Raw genomic sequence first — 22,771 nt, 5'->3', positions numbered from 1 at the left:
GGGGTTCGATATGGCTGTGTTCCACATCTTCTACTACATCTAGTTCTTTTCCTGTGACTTCTATGACGTCCATCAAGCTTGATGGTTCAAACTATCCTTCCTGGAGCCGTTTTGTTCAGCTATATCTCCGTGGGCAGGGCAAGTTAAGGTTTATTATGTCGAAACCCCCCCCTCCCCCCAAATCCGAAGGATGCCTCTTACGACAAGTGGAGTCAGGAGGATGCCCAGCTCCAGCCCATATTATGTCAGAGCATGGATCCGAAGATTGCTAGGCATATGTTATTCCTGAATACCTCACTCACAATTTGGTAACTTGTAGAGACTTCCTATTCGGGGACTAACAATCTGACTCGGATCTGTGATGTTTACAGTAACTTCTTCAGTGTTAAGCGGGGTGATAGATCTGTGTCTGAGTATTATTCTGATTTTGTTAGCTTACGTGAGCAGATTGGTGTCTATCATCCTCCTTCCACTGACTTCGCTGAGTTAGAAAATCAGAAAAATGAGATACGAGTGGTTCGATTTTTGGATGGACTTTGTCGAGATTTTATGCCTATTTGTCAGTAGATCCTAGGTCTTGGCACTCTACCAGACATTATTGAGGTCTTCTCTCGAGTTCAGCAAGCATTGCGGGTTGATCCTCAAAGTGATATGATTGGTGAGGAGTCGGCTCTTGCCATTCAGTCTGGTTACAATCGCAGCACTCGAGGTCATGGTCGTGGTTGTTGCCGCCGAGGTTCTGGTTAGGGCTTTGAACGTGATTCAGGAGGAGGCCATACCATTGGTGGTCGTGGATCCCGTTATTGTTCCCTTTGTGATATGAGGAGTCATACTATTGATTTCTGTTATGATTTACATCTGGAGTTACGCCCCTCTAGAGCCGCACATCGCGTTTCAAGGACTTCTACAGAGACTGCCATTGCTATATCTACTGACTCTTCATACAGCCTCGTGATATCACGCACTAAGTACGAGTCTCATCGACGTCTACAGGAGAGAGGAAAACAACCAACTTCCACTCTTGCTATGGAAGGTAGTACCCCATCCCGCTCTCTCAATCATTCTAGTTCATGGATCATTGACTCTGGAGCCTCACATCACATGACTGGTAACAATAGCCTCCTTAGTACCTTTAAACCTAACTCTTCTTCTATATTAGTTACTTTAGCTAATGGGGCAAAGTGTCCCATTTCTGGTCAGGGGATACTTCTGTTAGTTCTCATTTATCTCTTTCTTCTGTTTTGTGTGTACTTAGTTTTCCCTGTAATCTTCTTTCGGTTAGTTAACTCACTCGCCGTCTTAATTGTTTAGTGACATTCTTTCCTTGTTCTTTTCAGGATCTGGTGTAACGATATGGATTTGGGAATTTTTAGACATAATTTTTTTCCAAATCCCAAAATCTGAATCGCTACCTCGAAAAGGGAAACAAGCTGACACACTATAAGGGAACAAGATAAAACTCACCATATTAATTCTATGAGGTTGAAAAAAATCCATAACTACAATTCTTGAAAATCGTCTTTCCCAACACTAACTCAAACTCTACGATTCCGCTTCCCAATTCCGTGATGTTGTTCTAGATTTGTTCATCTTCAAAGGCTCCTTCCTCGCTTTCCTTGAAACCTGTAGAGGTATTGGGGTCAGTAAACGCCGAACAAAATCATTTAGTGGCTCGCATAGTAAGAGTCCACCAAAAATACAAGTTGCATTATAACAGTTTTTTTATGATTAGTCATTGCAACAACAATAATATAAAAAGTGAAACTAAATAAGAAACAGGCTAAATAGTTATTCCAATGCTCAACAACCCCAAGACCATACGGCATTCCACAACCCCATTCTTTTTTAGTTTCTTTTTCTTGGGACTTTATACTAGCTGTTGGTTCCTGACCATTAAGGACCCTCCACCCACATATGGGTGTGCTCCTTTCTAGGATTTCCTTTGGGTTACCCTATACGGGTCCACCCGAAATTGCATCACCAGCCCGAGGTCGTATGCTCTCAGTTGGGGTGGCTTTTGGCTCTATGCCCAAGGTTGGCTCTGAGGGGGTCTTCCTTTTTGGGCCTCCCTCCCACAATTACCATGCACGCAATCATGCTTTTTATACGTACTTCTCTCACTTTTTGGTGAGAGTTTTTATCTCATTTGCCCGCATGATTAGTCTTTAACAATATCTATTATTTTCTTCAACCATATTAAAAGAGAGTATGCTAACAATTCTCTAGTCAATAGAAAATATAAAAGCAAAAGATAAATCATATGAAATACAATCATAATTACAACTCTACTCTTGGAAGCCATTAGTATGAAAGTCACTATCACTTGCCTTATAGTTTGAGTGTAGAATGAGACATGAGGCTCTATGTATCAATCAGAAAGGAACCTGTAAGAATTACATGTCAAAGTGTAAATTGATTACTCTAAGTGTACAATTTCTTTGCTAACTTAATTTATTTCTTTTCAATCCTATTCATTCTCCATTTTTATAATTTATCTTAAGTTATTTCTATGTATAAACCTGAGTAATACCCTTTACCCTAAAAACCACCTTCATATTTATATCGTATTTATTATGTATATCTCTTTTATTATAAAGCCCATCAAAACATAGAAATATAATTACTTTCGTATAAGTTCTCAAAAGACTCTAGTTGAAAAATAAAACTTCACTTATGAAAATCTATTTTTACATAAAATAATTGGTGTAGCACATAGTTACATTACTATGAATCTTGTTCCTTTTAAAAACAAATTTAAAACGAATTTCCAGCCCTTTATTGGTGCTGATTTTGATTGAAAACATAGCTAAAACGCATATATATATATATATATATATATATATATATATATATATATATATTTCATGTAGGATTCGTATATTGTTTTATTTTCAAAAAAAATATCTTTCATGTAGGATTTATATATCCTTTTTATAACATGTGCCTAAAAAATATCACAAAACAGTCCCTTATACCCCTGTTTTGTGTGCTGATTTTTGGAAATTATGCCCTCTAAATCGAACATAACCTTTTACTATATCATATCCTTCATACACAACAATATGCCCACACAATATGTGAATTAGGCACCAAAATCTTGGAAAAACGGTCCTTAATACCAGCTGATTTCAATTAAAAACAGTGACAGATCCCTTATAAAATCACACTCATAGGCTAGATTGATAAAAAACCAAGCCCCTTAACACTTTGGGTTATTTCTAGTGGAGTTTTATATAAAGAAAAATATATTATAAATAGATTTAAGGCACAAAACTTCAAAAAGAAAATCAATACAGTGTTCTTGGTTAGAAAGAAGATATTAAAAATCAAGAAACCTGGTTAAAAACCCTACTTTAGCCAAATCAAGATCAAAGGAGAATAATTATACCTAAATCGAATGAAAAATATAAAAACTAAATTTTTAGGGCACTTACTCAGAAGAAAATCAATTCGATGTAAAACCTAGCCTTTCTTTCTTCTTTCTTTCCTTTATTTCTTTCTCTCTCTCTCTCTCTCGGTTTTGGGATGGCGTGCGCAAGGGGAGAAATCCCACAATTTGGGTTTTTTTTCATAAAACCCACCTTTGTGGTGTTTTAGGTTGTTCCTAATTATGACTCCTAATTCTAGTCTATTTCCTATTCTAATCCATCCATAAAAAGTAAGTCCATTTTAATTTAGGTCTCTTTAATTCTTATCTTTTATTTAAGTGGGAAAAGAAAATTTTGTTTTCGGTATATATGGCCTACTTACTATTTATAGTAAAAAATGGGATTTACTATTTATAGTAAAAACGGATTTACTATTTATAGTAAGTTTCGACTTACTATTATAGAAAAACGGACTAACTATTTATAGTAAGTTGTGACTTACTATTTATAGTAAGTGCGAATCTGGTGGTCCGAAAAGCTCAAATCGAAGATCTAAACCATTGATCTTCGATCAGGGGATCGACAACCAAGATTTAGATAAAATCATAAACTTTTCCAACCCTTGGTGGGTCCGGGTGTTTCGTCTGGCATCTGGGAGGAGGATTGGGGTCGTGAAGTGGATGACCTCTACTACCTTGACGGTGATACTGCTCCTACTGCGCTTAGTGTTTCGGTTGATTCTTTCATGTGGCACTGCCGTCTTGGTCACCCTCTAGCTGATTGTATGAAGTATTCTTCAGTTTTGTCTGGTCCAGTTAGTCGCTTTTAGTGTGTCTTGTCAGTATGGGAAACACCATCATGTTTCCTATCAGTCACGTTCACTTAGTCGTGTCTTACGTACTTTTGAGCTGGTTCATTCTGATGTTTGGGGTCCATGTAGGACTCCTTTATTAGGGTATCAGTATTTTATTATCTTTGTGGACGATTATCCACAGATGATGTGGTTATATGTAATAAAAGATCATTCTGAAGTTTTTAATATATTTCTTTCTTTTTATGCCGAGATCTCTAATCAGTATTCATGTTCTATTAAATGTTTGCGCACAAATAATGCACGTGAATATTTCTTTGTTTCTGATGGCTTTCAGGAATTTTTTTTTCTTCACGTGGTATTATTCATTGGTCGTCGTGTTCCCATATCCCTCAGCAAAATGGGGTTGCAGAGATGAAAATTCAATATCTTATGTACACAGCTAGGACCCTTCTCTATCAGATGCGTGTTCTTAAACACTATTGGGTCGAAGCAGTTCTTAAATCTTGTTTTCTGGCAAACCTTCTTCCATCATCTGTTCTCGAGAATTGATCGCCTTTCTCTGTCTTACATCCATCTGGTAACCCATTTTCCTTACTTCCACGAGTGTTTGGGTATTTGTGTTTTCATATTCTTACCCCTGGATTAGATAAATTGGAACCTCGATCCAATAAGTGTATTTTTCTGGGCTATTCTCGCACTCAAAAGGGCTATCGGTGTTATAGTCCTCAGATTCGTCGTTCTTATGTGTCTGCTGATGTTTCTTTTTTCGAGGATAAGCCTTACTATGCTGGATCTATTTCTACCCAGATTCCAGACCCTGACGTCCCATTACCTGTTCCCGTTCCTTTCTTCGTACCGAGTTCCTCCCCTCTCGTTCTACCCAAACCTCTACAAGTTTATTCTCGTCGTCCTAAGCAACTGCAGGTTCAGATGACAGTTCATACCCTCCAGATCCCTCACAGTTCGTTGGACAACCCACCACTCCAGAGGTAAGTGATTCTCCTGTTGATTTCCTGGTTGCATCTCGTACCCGATCTCGTGCCACTCATCATCCTACATCTGATGTTGTTTCTTATGCTTATGTGTCACCTTATAATTCCTTTTTGTCATCCCTATCTTCTGTTTCTATTCCTCTGTTGTCGAGGTTTTGGCTAATCCAGGTTGGAGAGCAGCTATGGATATAGAAATGGGGGCTATGAAGGAGAATCACACATGGCAGTTGGTCCCTCTTCCACCAGGCGCACATGTGGTTGGTTGTAAGCAAAGTTTTAAATTTTGACCGAAATCCGAAATTTCGGTCGGGTTTCGGTTGATAACGAAATCGAAATCGACTATACCGGAAAGTGTAGTTTATTTCGGCCAAAATTTTGAAATTTCGGTCGGAATTTTGTTTATCCCAAGGATTTCACCTAAAAATCTGACTTTTTGATAATTATTTAATATTATCCCGAAATTTCAGCCGAAATTACCGAAATTTCAGAAATTTCGATCGGAATAAAGCTGGAGAGAAAATAGCCATTCGTCAAATTTTGACCGAAATTTCAATTTCGGTGAGGACCGAAACGCATTACGAAACCGAAATTTGAAACCTTGTTTGTAAGTGGGTGTTCACAGTGAAATACCTCACAGATGGGACCGTAGAATGACTCAAGGCTCGATTGGTTGCAAAGGGATGGACACAAACATATTGCATTGTTTACACATACACATTCTTTCCTGTGCTAAAGATTTCTTCCATCAGAGTTTTGATATCCCTTGTCGTCAATAGATCGTGGCCTTTCTATCAGTTGGATGTCAAGAATGCCTTCTTGCATTGTGATCTACAGGAAGAGGTCTATATGGAGCAACCTCCTAGTTTCGTTGCTGGGGGAGATGAAGAATGTTGTTTGCAGGTTACGAAAGGCGATATATGGTTTGAAGCAATCTCCTCGTGCTTGGTTTGGCAGATTTAGTGATGCAGTGACACGTTTTGGGATGAGACAGTGTGATGTAGGTCATTCACTGTTCAGCTCTCATGGCAAAGATGGTAGGATCTTTCTGATTGTGTATGTCGATGAAATCATCATTACAGGGAGTGATAGTGTAGGGATACAAAGACTGAAGGACTTCCTCTAGAAAGAATTATGCACCAAAGATCTTGGCCGTCTGAGATACTTTCTAGGGATAGAGGTAACATATTCTCGTAAAGGACTATCCCTATCACAGAGGAAATACGCACTGGATATATTGGAGGAGACTAGTCTTCTGGGAGCTAAGCCAGCTGAAACTCCCATGGACCCTAATATCAAGCTTTCGCCTGATCAGGGAGAGTTACTAGAGGATTCAGGTAGATACAAATGTTTAGTTGGGAGGGTGATTTACCTCACGGTCACACATCCGGATATCGCTTATTTAGTTGGTGGAGTTAGTCAGTATATGAGTGCACCACGGACATCTCACTGGTTGACTGTTATTCAGATAATGAAATACCTGAATAAAGCCCCTGGTAAAGGACTTCTCTTTAGAAAACATAACCACATAAGGATTGGGGGATATTCAGATGTAGACTGGGCAGGATCTCTTGCAGACAGGAGATTCACAAATGGCTATTGTATTGAAATCCCAATAGGCAACCAAAGAGGGGGGGGGGGGGGTTGAATTGCGTAGTTAAAAATTTCCACACTAAATTTAATAGAAATTTTGAAAGCATTAAAAGTTGAAATCTAACCTTTGTTCAATTGAGCATAACATAAAGGAAGGTTAGATGTTACCACATCCAAAGGAGGCAAGAGAGAGAGTAAGGAGACCACACAAAGATTTAGAGTGGTTCGGTCACAAACGGACCTACTCCACTACCCAAGTACTTGGTCTTTCCTTGGGTTTTTCCTTCATTATGTTGGACCTCCACTAATGCCGAGTCCCAAGCTTTACAAAGTACACCCCCTCGAAGGGAACAAACCCTCTTTGCGAACCCCCTCCAAGAAGATCAATCCTCGTCACACACCGCCTCCAAAGAAATTACTCCTCTTTGCACCGGATTCACCTTTATTGTTGGGCCGAATCGTAGACCCCGATTACAGTGAAAAGGAAGAAGATGGAATCTCACTCAATGCCTCTTGATAGGCAAATGTTACAATGAAAAATGCTCACAATCTCTTCAAAAGATTACACCAATAAAGCCCTATGGATATCTTCTTATTGAATGTCGATACACAAATCAAAGCATTGAAGAGGATAAATTAAAAAACCTTAAAGTTTAAATGTGTAAGCTCGAAAAGATGTAAATCAATCTTGCAAAATGTTATTTAGTTGGTAAAGAATGAGGTATAAATAGCCCAAGAAGTGATATGACTGTTGAGGGGGGCAAAATCGTAATAAACTGGGTTAGAACAGATTGGCCGTTCAGGCCTCAACGGCTAGTTTTCCTCGCAGGTGCGGTCGACTGAGGGGTCTCGGTCGCGCTTGCCCTTTGGGCGCACAATTATTTTTATTTTGAATTCTAAACAGCCGCAGTCGACCGAGGTGCCGCAGTCGCCCGCTTTGACCCTTCTGAACTTTTTATTTAAAAGCCAGAACCTCATTCGCGGTTGCCCAACCCCTCCATGCTAGATGGCCTCTGGAATTTCCAGGAGCTCATCCGCGGTCGACCCGGGTATCGCAGTCGACTGGCTCTCTAATGCTGCGTAGGTGCTGGAATTCCAGCACCTTCCCGCGGTCGACCAGCGCTGTCTTTAAAAACTTGGTTTTAAATTTGATTTTCTTAGGGCTTTGGGCCATGGTCTTTGGGCTTTTGTTCAAAGTTTTCAAACACATTTTAAGGTGTCTGTAGGTGGTTGTCAAAGTTGTCAAGTTTGTTTTGAAAACCATTTGAAGGTGCAAAAACATTTAACAAGAGGACTCCAATAAAATCTATGAAATGAACCTTGATGCTCTTGAATTGTCTTGGCTCCTTGGCACTTTCTTGGACATCTTCAACTTGTGAGTGAACTCTTCAACTTGCTTTGGACCTTGTGACTTTCTCCATTCTTTGAACATCTCAATGATGCATGAGAAGGTCACCAATGCTTGTTCATCTCCAAGCTTCCCTTGACACTTTGCTAGGCATGCTTGTGGGATCTTTGATTTGAGCTCTTGAATTGAACATCTTCCAAGGATGATGTCTCCAATGTATGTACAAGCTCGTTTGGTTCATTGTGCATGTTGATCCGCAAGCCATGTGTTGAGTTGTATTGTGATAGATGTGCTAACTTTGGATTGACCAGTAGATTTCTTGTCTAAAGCACAATACAACAAAAGCAACACATTAGTCCATAAAGGCTAATCCATTTGGGTTTGTTAGCATCAAAACAAGAAGGTAAAGGTGATTAGTTGAACCCATGGGAAACCTTGGGCTAACAATCTCCCCCTTTTTTATGATGGCAAACCAAATTGATTAGGAGGCACGAGATATGAAAATAATAGACCGATAAGCATCAAATAATATAGAAACAATGAAGTATTACTCCCCCTTACTATATGCACAAGTATAATATGACAATAAAAGGCAAGAGATGCATATAACAATAACAACAACAATAATATGATTTTAACAATAACAATAACAATAACATGATTTTAACTGTCTTTTTTAAAATTAACTGTATGATTTTAAATGTCTTTACAATAACAATAACATGATTTTAACTGTCTTTAACAATAACATGATTTTTTAGGCGATTTTGGAGCTCCCTCCCTAGGTCGATGGAAACCTTAGAGAGGGAGCGTTTTCTTCCCTATTTCGTTTCTCTCTCCCGTCTCTCACACTCTCTCTCTTCCCTATTTCGTCTCTCTCTCGTCTCTTCCGTCTCTCCCTCTCCTTTTTCTCCCCCATTTCTCGTTGATCTTTCTCTCTTCGATCGATCTCCTTGTCTCCTTTCCTGACATATCTTTCTCCTCCTATCTTCTTTTCTTTCACTTTTCTGATCTCTTCTTGTTCTCTCTTTCTGCTTTTTCTACTCCCCCTCTTTCTTCCTCTCCGGTCTCTCTTTCTCCTAGATCTATCTTTCATTTTATTTGATCTTTCCCTTTCTCTCCCTTGACGGGCAAGGGAGGTGTTAGTGGCCGGATGATACCCGGTGTTGGGCAGATCTCGCAGGGGATGCAACAATGGTGGCTGGAGGTGCGAAATGGCCGGATTTATTGGGGAAAGGATCGGATCTGCTTTGGGTGGATGGAGAAAGTGGGCTGATGAGTTGTTGGAAGTGGTGGACGTGGCAGGAGTGTGAAAAAGGGTGGCCGGATTCGGGGGAAAAAGGAAGAGGTTGAATGTGGAGGGTAAAGATGGGGTTTGATTGAGGTGCAACGTTGGGGCTAGAAGGGTAGGTTTAGGGTGAACAATGGTGGGCTCTAGGATTAGGTGAAAATAAGGGTAGGATTAAGATTTTAGGTTCTGGTGAGGCTGAAGGGGAATAAGTTAGGGTAAAAAATCGTGGCCTCTAGGGTTAGATTAGGGTTTTTGGCTTGGTGGTTTAATGGGGATCTCCCGGAACGGGCGGTGGCGCAAGGTGGAGGCCGCCGATGATCGGATTCGATGGATTGGCTATCGTGCACTGTTAGAGGCGCACAATAGCTTTAGGCCTTTGAGCGGGATTTTTAAAATTTGAATTAGCCGGCTAGAAAGTGGTGGAGCAGTCTAAGTGACGTGGCATGTCACAACTATGATTTGATGGGGTCCACAAATATCGCACTTTCAAATGAGACCATTTTGCAATGTAAAGGAAAGGAAGGGGGAATGGTGAAGGCATTTTCAGCTGCGGTAGTAGATGAAGAATTCAAAAGGGAAGTGAAATAGGTCTTCGGCAGGGTGGCAGCGCATGGAAGTGTAGAACTCGTTGTAGTGGTTGACCTAGAAGATCATTTTTTGGCTGTTTACTGGTCTAGGAGCATGCTCCTAGCCACCCTTAATTGATTCTATGTAATGCAAGTAGGGACCCCTGGTCCCCAATGTAATCTTCATAGTATCAATGAAATTGTCAATTTTCAGAAAAAACAAAAAAAAAATTAACTGCATGATTTTAACTGTCTTTTTAAAAATTAACTGTCTTTTTTAAAATAGCTTTAACTGTCTTTTTTAAAATAGCTATTTGTCAGTTGAAGTATGACACTTGACCGTATGTACTCATTGACCATATGGACGGTGGATGATCTCCTCTTGGGTTATTGACTTGAAGGCTCCCATGCTATCCCTAACCTTCAACCGAGTCAGATCTGTCAAATGACCAATTACTCCAAAAGCCTAAGCTGTTGGAGATGGCGTCATATAATCTTTTATACTTTAACACTCCCCCTTACGTGTGGCCCCACTTTTTTAGGGCTGGTGCACACGTGGCACATGTGGCCCCTCTTTCGGGTTGGCCAGTACATGTGGATTTTTAATATCAATGAGGTTTAACTCAGGACCTTTGCTCTAAAAGATGTGAAACGACCCATTACTCCAAAAGCTTAAGCTGTAGGAGATGGAGTTATTTAATCTTTTATACTTAAACAAGATCGAATCTTACCGAGTCACAAACCTCCTTTGATGATTGATTCCTAGGTGTGCTTTTGCTCACCTTTTGTCTTTGGTTGCTCTTCTTGAATAAACTGCACCAGAAAAGTTCCCTTTAATTTGTAGTCGTAATGAGATCAATCTCGGGCGATCTCTGTCAGATCAGTATGCATATTCTTCTTGCCTTATTCCTGATCCAAAAAGCACGATTCATCTACCTCTCAGGGGTGCAACTTGGGTCGGGCTCAGCCCAAACCCATCGGGTTGAACCTGAATTTTTCTCAGGTCGGGTTGGCATTTGGTCGGGCCGGGTTAGGGTTGGAAAAACTCAACCTGAATCTATTTCGGGTTGGGTTCGGCTTGAGGCATTGGTAACATGAACCGAGATGAAAACCCGATTTCCTTCAACTTTTTGTGTCTTTCAGCAAACTTTCTAACACATCCTTTTTCCTGTAAGAAATTTCTTAATGCATCCTCTTAAGTGAGCATATTCCAAACCCGTCTTCTCTTTCTAGTTCTAGGCTATCACATCCCTGCATCCCTTCATCTCGTATAACTCAAAAACCCTAAAATTCTAAAACCCAAACCCTTTCTCAGCTCTCATTTCAGGGATGGGTGGGGCTAAGAGTGGTAAGCGCGGCGACTTTACTGGCAACCCACGCCCTGGATCTGTTCTATCCAACCCAACTCTGCCGGCAACTAAGGTTTGAGACAAAACCCAACTTCCCTCTGTATCTATTCTCAACTTCCATACATTTCTCTGGATCTTTGTCTCTTCCATGTCAACTTGTTTCTTCCCTTATTAACTGGTTTTCATCTCCGGGAACTGGTAGTGGATTTCTTCAGAAGTTTTTTGTGAAAAAATGTTTATTTATTATTATTTTTCTCTTCTCAGGTTGGGGCTCAGGTCAAGTCGGGTTGGGCTTGGGTTAGGGTTCGGGTTGGGGCTCAGGTCGGGTTGGTTCGGTTGGCCTCATCCCAACCCAACCGAACCCAACCTGGCCCAAGTTGCACACCTACTACCTCTGTAATCGTCCCATTCCTTTCACTAATGAAACAGAATGTCTCAATGTTCCATGTGTGGAGGTGTTACGTGCATACATGGAAGATATATGACGTGGCAATAGTTATTTATTATAATTATTTAAGTAAATAAAAATTGTTATTCAGTTTTAACAGTTATTGTCATGTTCTGTAATAGTTAGTTATTGTCTGTTGTTGTTGACTGTATTGTGTGTGGTTGAGAGGAATCCACACAAGCAGCAGTTATTGTAAGTTATTGTAATCAGTTATTGCTGTACTGATGGTATTTGTGTGGAAGTCAGTCTCTGGGAAGATTATCTCAGAGAAGTTAAATCTAATGAAACTTAAGGAGGCATGGTTATCCTCGAAATTAACCTACTCATTATCCTCAATTACCCCTTTTACTAGTTGCATGTAATAATTGGTATCAGAGCCTCACGATTCCACGATGGGCCGAGTCAATGACATTGCTCTGCAAGTTGAAGAAATTCAGAAGCAACAAGAAGATACTCGGAATGAGGTTTCTGGAATGAGACAATCATTTGATGATCCACTTCAAAGATTTACCGCAATACTTGATTCTGAAAGAGATCCTCAAACTGAACAACATTACCATGAAGAAATTGAAACGGAAGAGGACCATTCTGTCCCTGTCCGAACAGATGCAAAAACCAATGAATGGGGCGGCCTACAAACACGTTCTACACGTATAGACTTTCCAAAGTTTGATGGTACTGATCCGTCCAATTGGCTATATCGTGTTGAGCAGTTCTTCGCCTACAATAACACCCCGATGCATCAACGTGTTATGATAGCCTCATTTCATTTGGAAGGAAAGGCTCTTCAATGGTTTCGTTGGATGGAAAAATCAGGCTCTATAACAAACTGGAGGGATTTCACAATTGCATTAGAGGTACGATTTGGATCAACGGCGTACGATGACCCATCAGCAGTATTCTCCAAATTGCCCCAAACATCTACTCTGGAAGAATTTCATTCTCAATTCGAGGCCCTTCTTAATCGAATAGATCAACTTCCAGAATCGTTCCTAGTTAGTTGTTTTGTTGGAGGATTGAAAGATGATCTGACTTTCAGTACAGATGTTACGACCTGCCACCTTAACCTCAACCATTGGATTGGCACGTCTACAGGAAGAGAAGATAGCAATACGCCGCCGCCAAAGTCGTGTAGAATTTTCCAAACCTGCAACTTCACAATCTGCTAGCACGTCTCGGCAAGCTGCTCCAATCATAAAAAAGTTATCCTACAACGAAATGCAAGAGCGCCGAGACAAGGGATTATGTTATAATTACAATGAGAAATTCTCCCCTGGGTATTGTTGTAAAATACAGAAACTCTATCTCTTAGATGCCTCATGTATGGTTGATGAGATGGAAGACATGAGTGAACATGTTACTCTAATTGACAATATAGGAGGGACGGATGCAGAAGACCATACTCCTGAAATATCTCTACACGCCATGGCTGGAGCGATGTCCCCTCAAACAATGCAAGTTACTGGAACGATCGTGACTCACAATTTTGCAATCTTAATTGATTCTGGAAGTACTCACATCTTCCTTGATCCAAAGGTTGCTAAGAAACTAGACTCCAAATTGTGAATAGTGGAAAGTTTGCAGTCATGGTGGCGAATGGAGAACGCTTATCAAGTGAAGGACGTTGTTTGGGAATACAACTTAATGTTCAAGGGTTATCTACTGCAACAGATTTTTATTTACTCTCTTTAGGGGGGTGTGATGTGGTTCTTGGGGCACATTGGTTACAAACCCTTGGACCAATTTTATGGGATTTTAAGAATTTATGGATGCAGTTCATTCAAGATGGGAAACCTTGTCATATTAAAGGTATCTCATCTAATGATATGGCATTTTCTCAGGAAGAAAATATTCAGAAATTAGTTCTCAAGGAGAAAGATTGTGATATTGTTACAATTGTTTTCGTTGGTTACAACGGCTCCACCTTCAAATAAGAATCCCCGGTTGCAACCATTGTTGGATGAATACCAAGATATATTCTCTGAACCTACAGAATTGCCCCCTCAACGCATCCAAGACCATCGAATTCCATTGCAATCTGGTTCTCAACCCGTCACGGTGCGTCCCTACAGATATCCACATTATAAAAAAGGTGAGATCGAACGTATTGTACGAGAGATGCTCCAAACTGACATTATCCGTCCTTCACAGAGTCCATTTTCTTTCCCTGTTTTATTGGTCAAGAAGCAAGATGGAAGTTGGAGATTTTGTGTGGATTACCGTGCCCTGAACCATGCTACAATCAAGACAATCAAGGACAAATATCCAATTCCAGTAGTGGATGAATTATTAGATGAACTTTTTGGTGCTTCTATCTTTTCCAAGCTTGATCTATGATCGGGCTACCATCAAATCAGGGTCCATCCAGAAGATATACCGAAGACGGCATTTCGAACCCATGAAGGCCATTATGAATTTTTAGTGATGCCTTTTGGTCTCACTAATGCTCCATCGACCTTTCAAGGATTGATGAATGATCTCTTCCGTCCATACTTGCGTTAGTTTATTCTTGTATTCTTCGATGATATTTTGATTTACAGTAGGACAGTTGATGATCACATGCACCATTTGCGTCTTACACTGGAGGTTTTACGTACTAACAAGCTCTATGCAAAGGCATCCAAATATGAATTTGGCAGTGACAAAATTGAGTATCTTGGACACCTCATAACTAAAGATGGTGTGGCAGCCGACCCTGGTAAAATAGCTTGTATGACTGATTGGCCGAACCCAACTTCTCTCAAAAGTCTTAGAGGATTTTTAGGACTTACGGGTTATTACCGTAAGTTTATCAAGGACTATTGGAAAATTGCAGGCCCATTATATTCTTTGCTTGAGAAGGATAATTTCAAATGGACTTCTGAATCCCAATCAACTTTCCTCCTCCTCAAGCAAGCAATGTGCACACCGCCAGTTTTGGCGCTTCCAGATTTCAGCCAACGCTTCATGATCGAGTGTGATGCTTCAGGTAATGGGATTGGTGCAGTCCTTATGCAACGTAATCGTCCTCTAGCATTTTTCTTAGTCAGACTTTACATGGAAAAAATTTATATCTATCTACATATGAAAAGGAATTGTTGGCCTTAATACTCGCAGTCCAAAAATGGAGACCATATATTCTTGGCCGTCGATTCGTTGTGCGTACCGATCAACAGAGTCTCAAGCATCTATTAGAGCAACGAGTGGGAACACCAATGCAGCAACGTTGGATCACCAAGGTGCTAGGGTATGATTTTTCAGTTGAGTATAAAAAAGGAAAAGAAAATAGAGTTGCAGACGCATTATCTAGATGGGGAGATGATCCACTCTGTGCTATATCTTCGGCAGTTGCTGCATGGATGGAGGAAATTAAGGCGGAATATCTACATGTGAAGACTTACGAAACAAAAGGGAACAGTTTGACAAGGGGTCTCTTGCCAACTCGCACTATAAGTGTAAAGATGGAATTCTGTTTTATAAAGACCGAATATATCTCAGCCCAACTTCTGAAGTTATCCCTAAAATATTGCAACAGTTTCATGACAGCCCATTGGGAGGCCATTCTGGGTATCATTCAACGCTACACAATGTTTAGAAAGATTTTTATTGGCAAGGAATGCGATCTTGCATCCGATCCTATGTTTGGGAGTGTGACACTTGTCAACGTAATCGAGCGGAAAATATACCTCCCGGTCTTCTTCAGCCTCTTCCAATCCCTGAGCGCATTTGGACTGATCTCTCTATGGATTTTATTGAGGGTCTACCCCCATCTGACAATAAAGACATTATCATGGTAGTTGTCGACCACTTATCTAAGTAATACCCATTTCATTCCACTTTCTCATCCGTTTACGGCACGCACTGTGGCAAGGGTTTTTCTTGATCATATATTTAAATTACATGGAAGGCCGGAAACAATTGTTAGCGATCGAGACAAGGTGTTTATATGCTCTTTTTGGCATGAATTATTTCGATTGCAAGGCACAAAGTTACTTCTTAGTTCGGCTTATCATCCTCAAACTGATGGCCAAACAGAAGTAGTTAACCGTACACTTGAGCACTACCTAAGGTGTTATGCGGCGTCTCGTCCTAAAGGGTGGTCCACATGGCTGTCATTGGCTGAATATTGGTACAATAGCAAAAGGTCCAAAACCCATACATTCACACATATCTCGCCTCATGAAGCAGTATATGGAGTGGCACCACCCAGATTACTATCTTGTGTACGTGAAACGACAAAAGTTCAAGCACTTGATCATCTTTTACGTACACGAGAAGAAATCATGTCACTTCTCAAGGAACATTTGGTTATTGCTCAAGAGCGTATGAAACATTTTGCAGATAAGCATCGTACAGATCGAGAATTTGCAATAGGTGATTGGGTATTCCTTAGGCTGCAACCTTACCGACAAGTCAGTATTGCAATCCGAAAGTCTATGAAGCTTTCCCCTAAGTTTTATGGGCCATTCAAAGTCGTGGAAAGAATTGGACAGGTGGCATATCGTCTGGATTTGCCTCCCTCCTCAAGAATTCACCCTGTATTTCATGTCTCCTGTCTTAAAAAGAAGATCGGAGAGCACAAAGTGTTGCAAATGCAATTACCACCTGTTACGGATGAAGGAATTATCCAACCACTTCCAGTGAGCATTCTGGATCGTTGGGTCATTCGTCGAGGCAACTGCCCAATCGCAGAAGTTCTCATCCAATGGCAGGGTTCTGATCGTGATAATGCAACTTGGGAGCCTTATCACCGTTTGATGGATCGCTTTCCAGGTGTCAACCTTGAGGACAAGGTTGTTTGATCAGGAGGAGATTGTTATGTGCATACATGGAAGATGTATGACGTGGCAATAGTTATTTATTATAATTATTTAAGTAAATAAAAATTGTTATTCAGTTTTAACAGTTATTGTCATGTGCTGTAATAGTAGTTATTGTCTGTTGTTGTTGATTGTATTGTGTGTGGTTGAGAGGAATCCACACAAGCAGCAGTTATTGTAAGTTATTGTAATCAGTTATTGCTGTACTGATGGTATTTGTATGGAAGTCAGTCTCTGGGAAGAGTATCTCAGAGAAGTTAAATCTAATGAAACTTAAGGAGTCATGGTTATCCTCGAAATTAACCTACTCATTATCCTCAATTACCCCTTTTACTAGTTGCATGTAATAGGAGGGGAACACCAGCAATAGTAAACCAGTTCGACGAGGGTGCTAGTGACCTATTAGGGCACCATACCAATAGAGAAACAAAAAGGGCTCGTAGTTCTGAATCCTGGATTATTTCTAAGGTCTCAGTGACTCCGATGGTGGAGAAGGTATGATCCATGAGAGTTTGATGAGTTCCAGGAGGCTAAGGTCCCTCCATTGTTGAGGGGATTCTTTCAACAGCGGAGTACGATTTGTTGAATGAATTCTGGTAGGGTATTTCCTTGGTGTGTGGCCGATGCCATTGAGGAGGCTTTAGATTTACTGTCTGACCATCACGTGACTTATAGTCATCTGTGGAGGGATCCCAACTCTGACGCAGATTCGTTTGCGCGTGGTGGTGTTAATCAGAATTTGTGATTGGGGATCAGCATTTGTGACTGGGGTTCGCTTCCTGCTTGAAGATTGGTTTTTTTCTTTTTTCCGCTGTTTATTTTGTATTTCCTGTTTTGTGCCATTGAATAGCTGAGTCACATGAAGATGATGTTTTGTTCTTAATACATTATTTTGCTACTGTTAAGGAAAATATATGCCTTTTCATTTTGCAGTTCAAAGGGGCTATGTATATTCATTTATTACCACATGTTAATCGTTTACTACTGCATTAATTTTTGTCCATGATTTTTGGAGACAAAATGAAGGTTTACTGCTTATTTTTTTGATGAATTGGTCTCAACATTGAGTAGTCATTCTAGTTCAATCTAGGTTATTGGGCTTATTGTTGAATGACCTGATTATGCAGGTTTTTATCATGTTCTCTATGGTAGTTACATCACTGTTTGAGATCCTTCCTTTGCAATTACTTAAAGGTATTCTTTACTTATTAAATTGCAAGCTGATGACATTTTAATTTAGCATGATGTAACCATTTTTTGTGAGAATCATTGTAGTAGGTAGGTCAGTCTTGTAAATAGCAACTGCTTTTCCGCCTCTTATTCTAATAATCTAGTCATTTTAGAATGTCCTACCCGTACAATTCCCCTTCTGTTGCTTACATTGCTTCTCCAACTCCACTGTATCTGTTCATTTTTTCTTGTTTTTACCCTTTTTCCAGGGATGAAATTTGAACCCCTGACCTCATTGCTACATACTTGATGGCATCAATGCTAGGGCAAGGGCTCAACTTCCACTCTGGTGTATCTCGTGTGTTCTTTCTTTTTTCATTTGGTGTCATTCTGCCTTTTGAACATTTCCTTTCTCAGACTTTGCTAGGGAGGAACTTCTGGTTTATTGCAGCTCTTCATGTTCGTATTTCCTTTTTCATTGTCTTGGATAAAAGTTTTCAACTCCCTAGGAAGGGTGTAAAAATATATTGTCCTCTGATTTTCAATTTTTTTTTCATCAATAACTTTGCTTCAAAATTTGGCATCATTGAGTCGACATTTGTCAGCTTTTGGATTTCTTTGGGAACTACCAATCGAGGTTTCTCAACGTTAATAGTGATACCCTTTTCTTTTACCTTTTTTTTTTTTTTTCATATTAGGGCAGATGAAAAGTCAGCAACTCATTAGGGAAAGTAACTAAAGGTCATGGTTTATTGACTAGGCAATAAGAGGTGATTGCCTACCTTTGATGGGTTAGCAATTGCCCATATTGTTTTCCTTTTATTTCTTTTCATCATATTTAATTTGGTACAATGGTTGTTTTTGTGAACTAAAGGTTTGGGATGGGATGCCTGAATTGTAAGGGTGTGTATTATCCTTTTCCTGGGCTGTTCTTTTAACCGTTCTTTTATCCTCTTGTAATGGTATGTGTGTTTTTTTTTTCTTTTTCTGGTTCTTTTATCTGTTCTTGTATCCTCTTTTCGTTTTTTATAGATTTTCCAAGTTTGAGAAAAAGTGTTACGGCCGGTATTAACCTAGGCAGCATGTCACATACCATCCTTTAAAAGGGTGCGAATTATCCTACAGGGGGTGCGAATTTATCATCGCCCTATTTTTAAACCTAGTACTGTATGAAGTTTGAAAGTTTTGATGCTGTCATGATGGTATGGTGAGAGAATCATATTGGTGGAAAATAATTCCATCATTCTGTGTTTAAGTTGGTTTTTCATTTTTGACGTCAAGGAAGCTTCTTTCTGTGTTTTATCTTCTGCAGAACCCACCTTAAGCAGACTAGCATCGAGACCCTATGGTCTTATCTTTTCATCCTTCGTGCCTTTTTACTTCGACATTCCAGTTACGACAAGGTTTCGCATATTTGGTTTTCGCTTCTCAGACAAATCATTTATATATTTAGCTGGCCTTCAGGTAAAAACTTATTCTAAACCACTTAATGTTATCATAGTGAACCCTGCTCTTTTGCGAACTTATGCTGATCTAATTAAAGTTTTATTCTTTCAGCTTCTTTTGTCGTCCTGGAAAAGATCTCTCCTGCCGGGCATATGTGGTGTTCTTGCTGGTTTCATATATCACCTCAATGTATTTGGCGTCCGCAGGATAAAGGTGACTTCAATTGATGCCTATAAGTAGTATTAAAATGCCTTCCCAGTCTTCTTTGGTCTGATTAGATCTTGCAAAGTTTGTTTTATCCTTTTTTTTTCCTGGGTACCACAACTTAGGAACATTTTTATTACTGGTCAATCATTTCTGATGACAAGGCAACCTCAAAAGGAGGGTATGTGGCAGACTTCAATGCTTTTTGACGTCAATTCACGTTAGAGGGGTGCAAATTTATCTTCGCCCTAAAAATAATACTTAACAAAAAATGATAAAATGGCTGTTATCAGACACCGTGATCAAGTCATACTGAAATGTAGATACAGATAATGCTTTAAAGATGAGATACTATTTAGCTGGCCTTTGCAAAAGGAGGGTATGTGATAGACTTTCTATTTAGCTGGCCTTCTGCAAAAGTAACTCCTACTTCTATTGAAAGTCCCCATTCCTGATACACCAGTCCTTTTCAAAAGTAAATAGAAAACCTCCTGTTAGACTCTATAGCAATATCAATCTTCCAATGAAAAAGGCTGCTGTAACACAGTCTAAAACTGCCCATTAATTTTTCTTATTCCTCTACAATCTTTCCTAATTTACAACCCCAACCTTATTGATAATTATTCCTGTCCATATTTTTTTTTCACTTCCACTTGCTTAGAAAGCCTCCAAAATTGCAACCAAAGCAATAGTCCAGTTCTTATTTCCGAGAGAAGTTGTAAGTCATCTGTACCAAAAACAGCCCCTATTTGTTAATTTAGTGCAAAATAGCATTATGTGGCACCACACGATATAAGTTTACAGATAGTCCCCCCTTAACCCAAGCCCACCCCCCCCCCCCCCCCACACACACACACCAACCTCCCATTTTCTTTTCATGGTCCTTTGGCAACTCTTCAGTGATGGCTTGGGGCTGACTTTAGTATTATTTTGCTTCAAAAGTTGGACTGCATCAGTCCCTCCTGGTTTGGAAGTAACTTGTCCCAGAGTTGGATTGTTGATTTTGTCATCTATTCTTCCAGAGCTTTTTCATTTCATCTTCAATTTTCCACTAGACTAGATCAGATTTGAATCATTTGGAGTGATATGGCTGTCTCTGATATTTTCTTCAACATCATCACACTTCTTTACTTGATCTTTAGTCCACAACTTGAGATTTTATTTCTTGCTGTTGCTATTACAATGACAGTTGTAGATTAGATACACTAAGAGTTGGCTATATGTGAAGCCGTTCTGGGAATTCATCTTTGTACTTGTTATTGTTGATATTCTTTATGATCGGGCATGCATCAATCGACTTCATTTTATTTTATGTTTGTGAAGTGAACATTTTTCTATAAATATAACATAAAAAACCAACAAATTCAATCACCTTGGTTCTTCGGTATAAATTTGCATCTTCTCAGTTCTTAGCATTGGATTCTTCCAAATTTCTTCATGTAGACCAATCTTTCCTACAGCCATTGCGTAGGCATTATCACTAACCTTCTCCAAATTTGATGTTGGAGCCAAATTTGAAGTTTGATTTGGTGTTCTTCAATAGACAATTTCAAATAGAGTTTTGTCGGCTAGTCTATTATCCGAGTTGTATTATGCAAATTCAGCATGTGAAAGAACAATATTGCATTGTTTCGACTTGTCACCTAGGGCTGCTTAGAAGATTCCCCAAACTCTGGTTGACAACCTTCATTTGTCCGTTAGCTTGTGGATGGTTGGTAGTTCCCAGCCTACCTACCAAAAAACTAGGCATGAGACACTGCTTTGAAAGTCTTCTTTTTTGTGAGTTATAAAATTTTTCAATTTTATATGCTGTGATACTATTTAATTTCTGTACCAATGGCTCTTCAGAAAATTTTGATTTATGTAAAAGCAAACTGTCTGTGCTGTTGTGTATATGGGGAAAGTGTTTGCCGGTGGCCTCGGGTTTTGAGGGTTTTGATTTGTATATTTTCCTGTTTACAAGAAGAATGTATTCTGGGAAGTTGACGAAAATTGTTCCATTTTTCTTCGATAAAGTGTAGATGCAACAAATCTATGTATTGCTAGATCTGATTGTCTTATTGCTTACGGTGCACTATTGCTTACAGTGCATGATTATATAAATTTGGAATTTTAACAGTTCCCAGGATTTGTAACGTCATTTTTCTCGCGGCTATCATGGCCTTCCTCGGGACGGTCACCATCCAGAGCATCAAGAGGGAATATTGTAGGAAGTGTACCATCTATTCCAGGTCGCCAACGAGAGGCAAGTTTTTTGTTAAATGTTTCACTTTGAGTTCATTGAATATTCTATTCTATTCTATTCAGATTTTCAATTGTGTCCCAATTATTTATGGCTGCTAATATCGGACATTATGTCACGGGCCTAAGTACTTCAGGGTGTGACGCATTCCTTTTGTTTTCTGCTTGATAAGGAACTTGCAAATAAATTACTTCAACTTTGTGTTCTTGATCCTTATGAACCATCAATTCCCCTTCCGGCTCTTGTACTTAGTTACAGCTCTTAACCTGCTTATCCTGGTTTGTGTTCAGGGGAACTATCCGCCCTCCGCGCCCCTTGTTTCTGTAGTGGAGCCACCTGAGAACTCAATTGGTACATTAGTGGCGATGGGCTTCGACAGGAACTCAGCAAGACAGGCACTTGTGCAGGCCAGAAACGACATTAATGTGGCCACGAACATACTCCTCGAAACACAGTCCCATTAATTCAGACACTGATTTTGCTTTGGAACTAAAGTTGGCGGATTGGATTTCCTGATATTGAATTGATCTACCCACATCGATTAACAAATAGAGAGGGACCCATGTGGTAAGACTAGCTAGATATGATTTAAGAACACTCACAGCAGTCCATATAACAGATTTGTTCTCTTCTTTCTCTATTTCCTGTTTGAGTTTGAAAATTCACTTCGGAAGATGAATGGCTGCAAATATGTCGAGGTAATCTTAATAGAATCAGGAGAGCCTGTAAATTTTCTGTGTATTGAACAGATGGAATATAAAACGTATAAAACTCACACATCTTTTCATCTGAAGATCACCAGACTCTGTAGTTAATGAGGTATGAAACATGCAGTATGACTTGTTTTTTAATATTGTATTGCTGAACTCATTAGTGCAGGAACATATCGAAACTCATTGGCGGATATGGTTGCTGTGTTGGGGATCTTTCATTTCATCTCCGATTTGCTTCTTATGGGGGTGTTCTTGAATACGGTTTGGAATTTTTTGCTGCAGTCTGGTAAGTATATGCTCTAATCTTGTTATTATTTGTAGGATATTATTGGCTTTTGTTGTGAAAACCCTCTCTTTAAGCAACCTGTAATTTTAATGGTGAACCAAAACTAAGCAAACAAAGACGAGCGATTGCACAAAGACACAGATTT

The 22,771-nt window shown here is 39.6% G+C and overlaps 1 protein-coding gene across 1 annotated transcript in view; it reads left to right on the top strand.

The window, feature by feature from the left end:
• LOC143884035 (rhomboid-like protein 20) overlaps positions 1-22,478 on the top strand; it is a 38,856-nt gene extending 16,378 nt beyond the window's left edge. Inside the window, exons 4-8 of the mRNA XM_077387415.1 lie at positions 17,693-17,759; positions 19,048-19,199; positions 19,293-19,394; positions 21,505-21,630; positions 21,918-22,478. Coding sequence (XP_077243530.1) covers positions 17,693-17,759; positions 19,048-19,199; positions 19,293-19,394; positions 21,505-21,630; positions 21,918-22,091 — 621 coding nt within the window. The 3' untranslated portion in view covers positions 22,092-22,478. The remainder of the gene's footprint in view (positions 1-17,692; positions 17,760-19,047; positions 19,200-19,292; positions 19,395-21,504; positions 21,631-21,917) is intronic.
• The last annotated feature ends 293 nt before the right edge of the window (positions 22,479-22,771 follow it).

The sequence above is a fragment of the Tasmannia lanceolata genome, unplaced genomic scaffold (assembly GCF_043159265.1).
Source record: "Tasmannia lanceolata isolate RefF3 unplaced genomic scaffold, GAP_Taslan_0.1 ptg000002l, whole genome shotgun sequence".
Lineage (NCBI taxonomy): Eukaryota > Viridiplantae > Streptophyta > Magnoliopsida > Canellales > Winteraceae > Tasmannia > Tasmannia lanceolata.
Note: the sequence above shows the minus strand (reverse complement) of the source record. Positions and strands in the feature narration are given on the sequence as shown.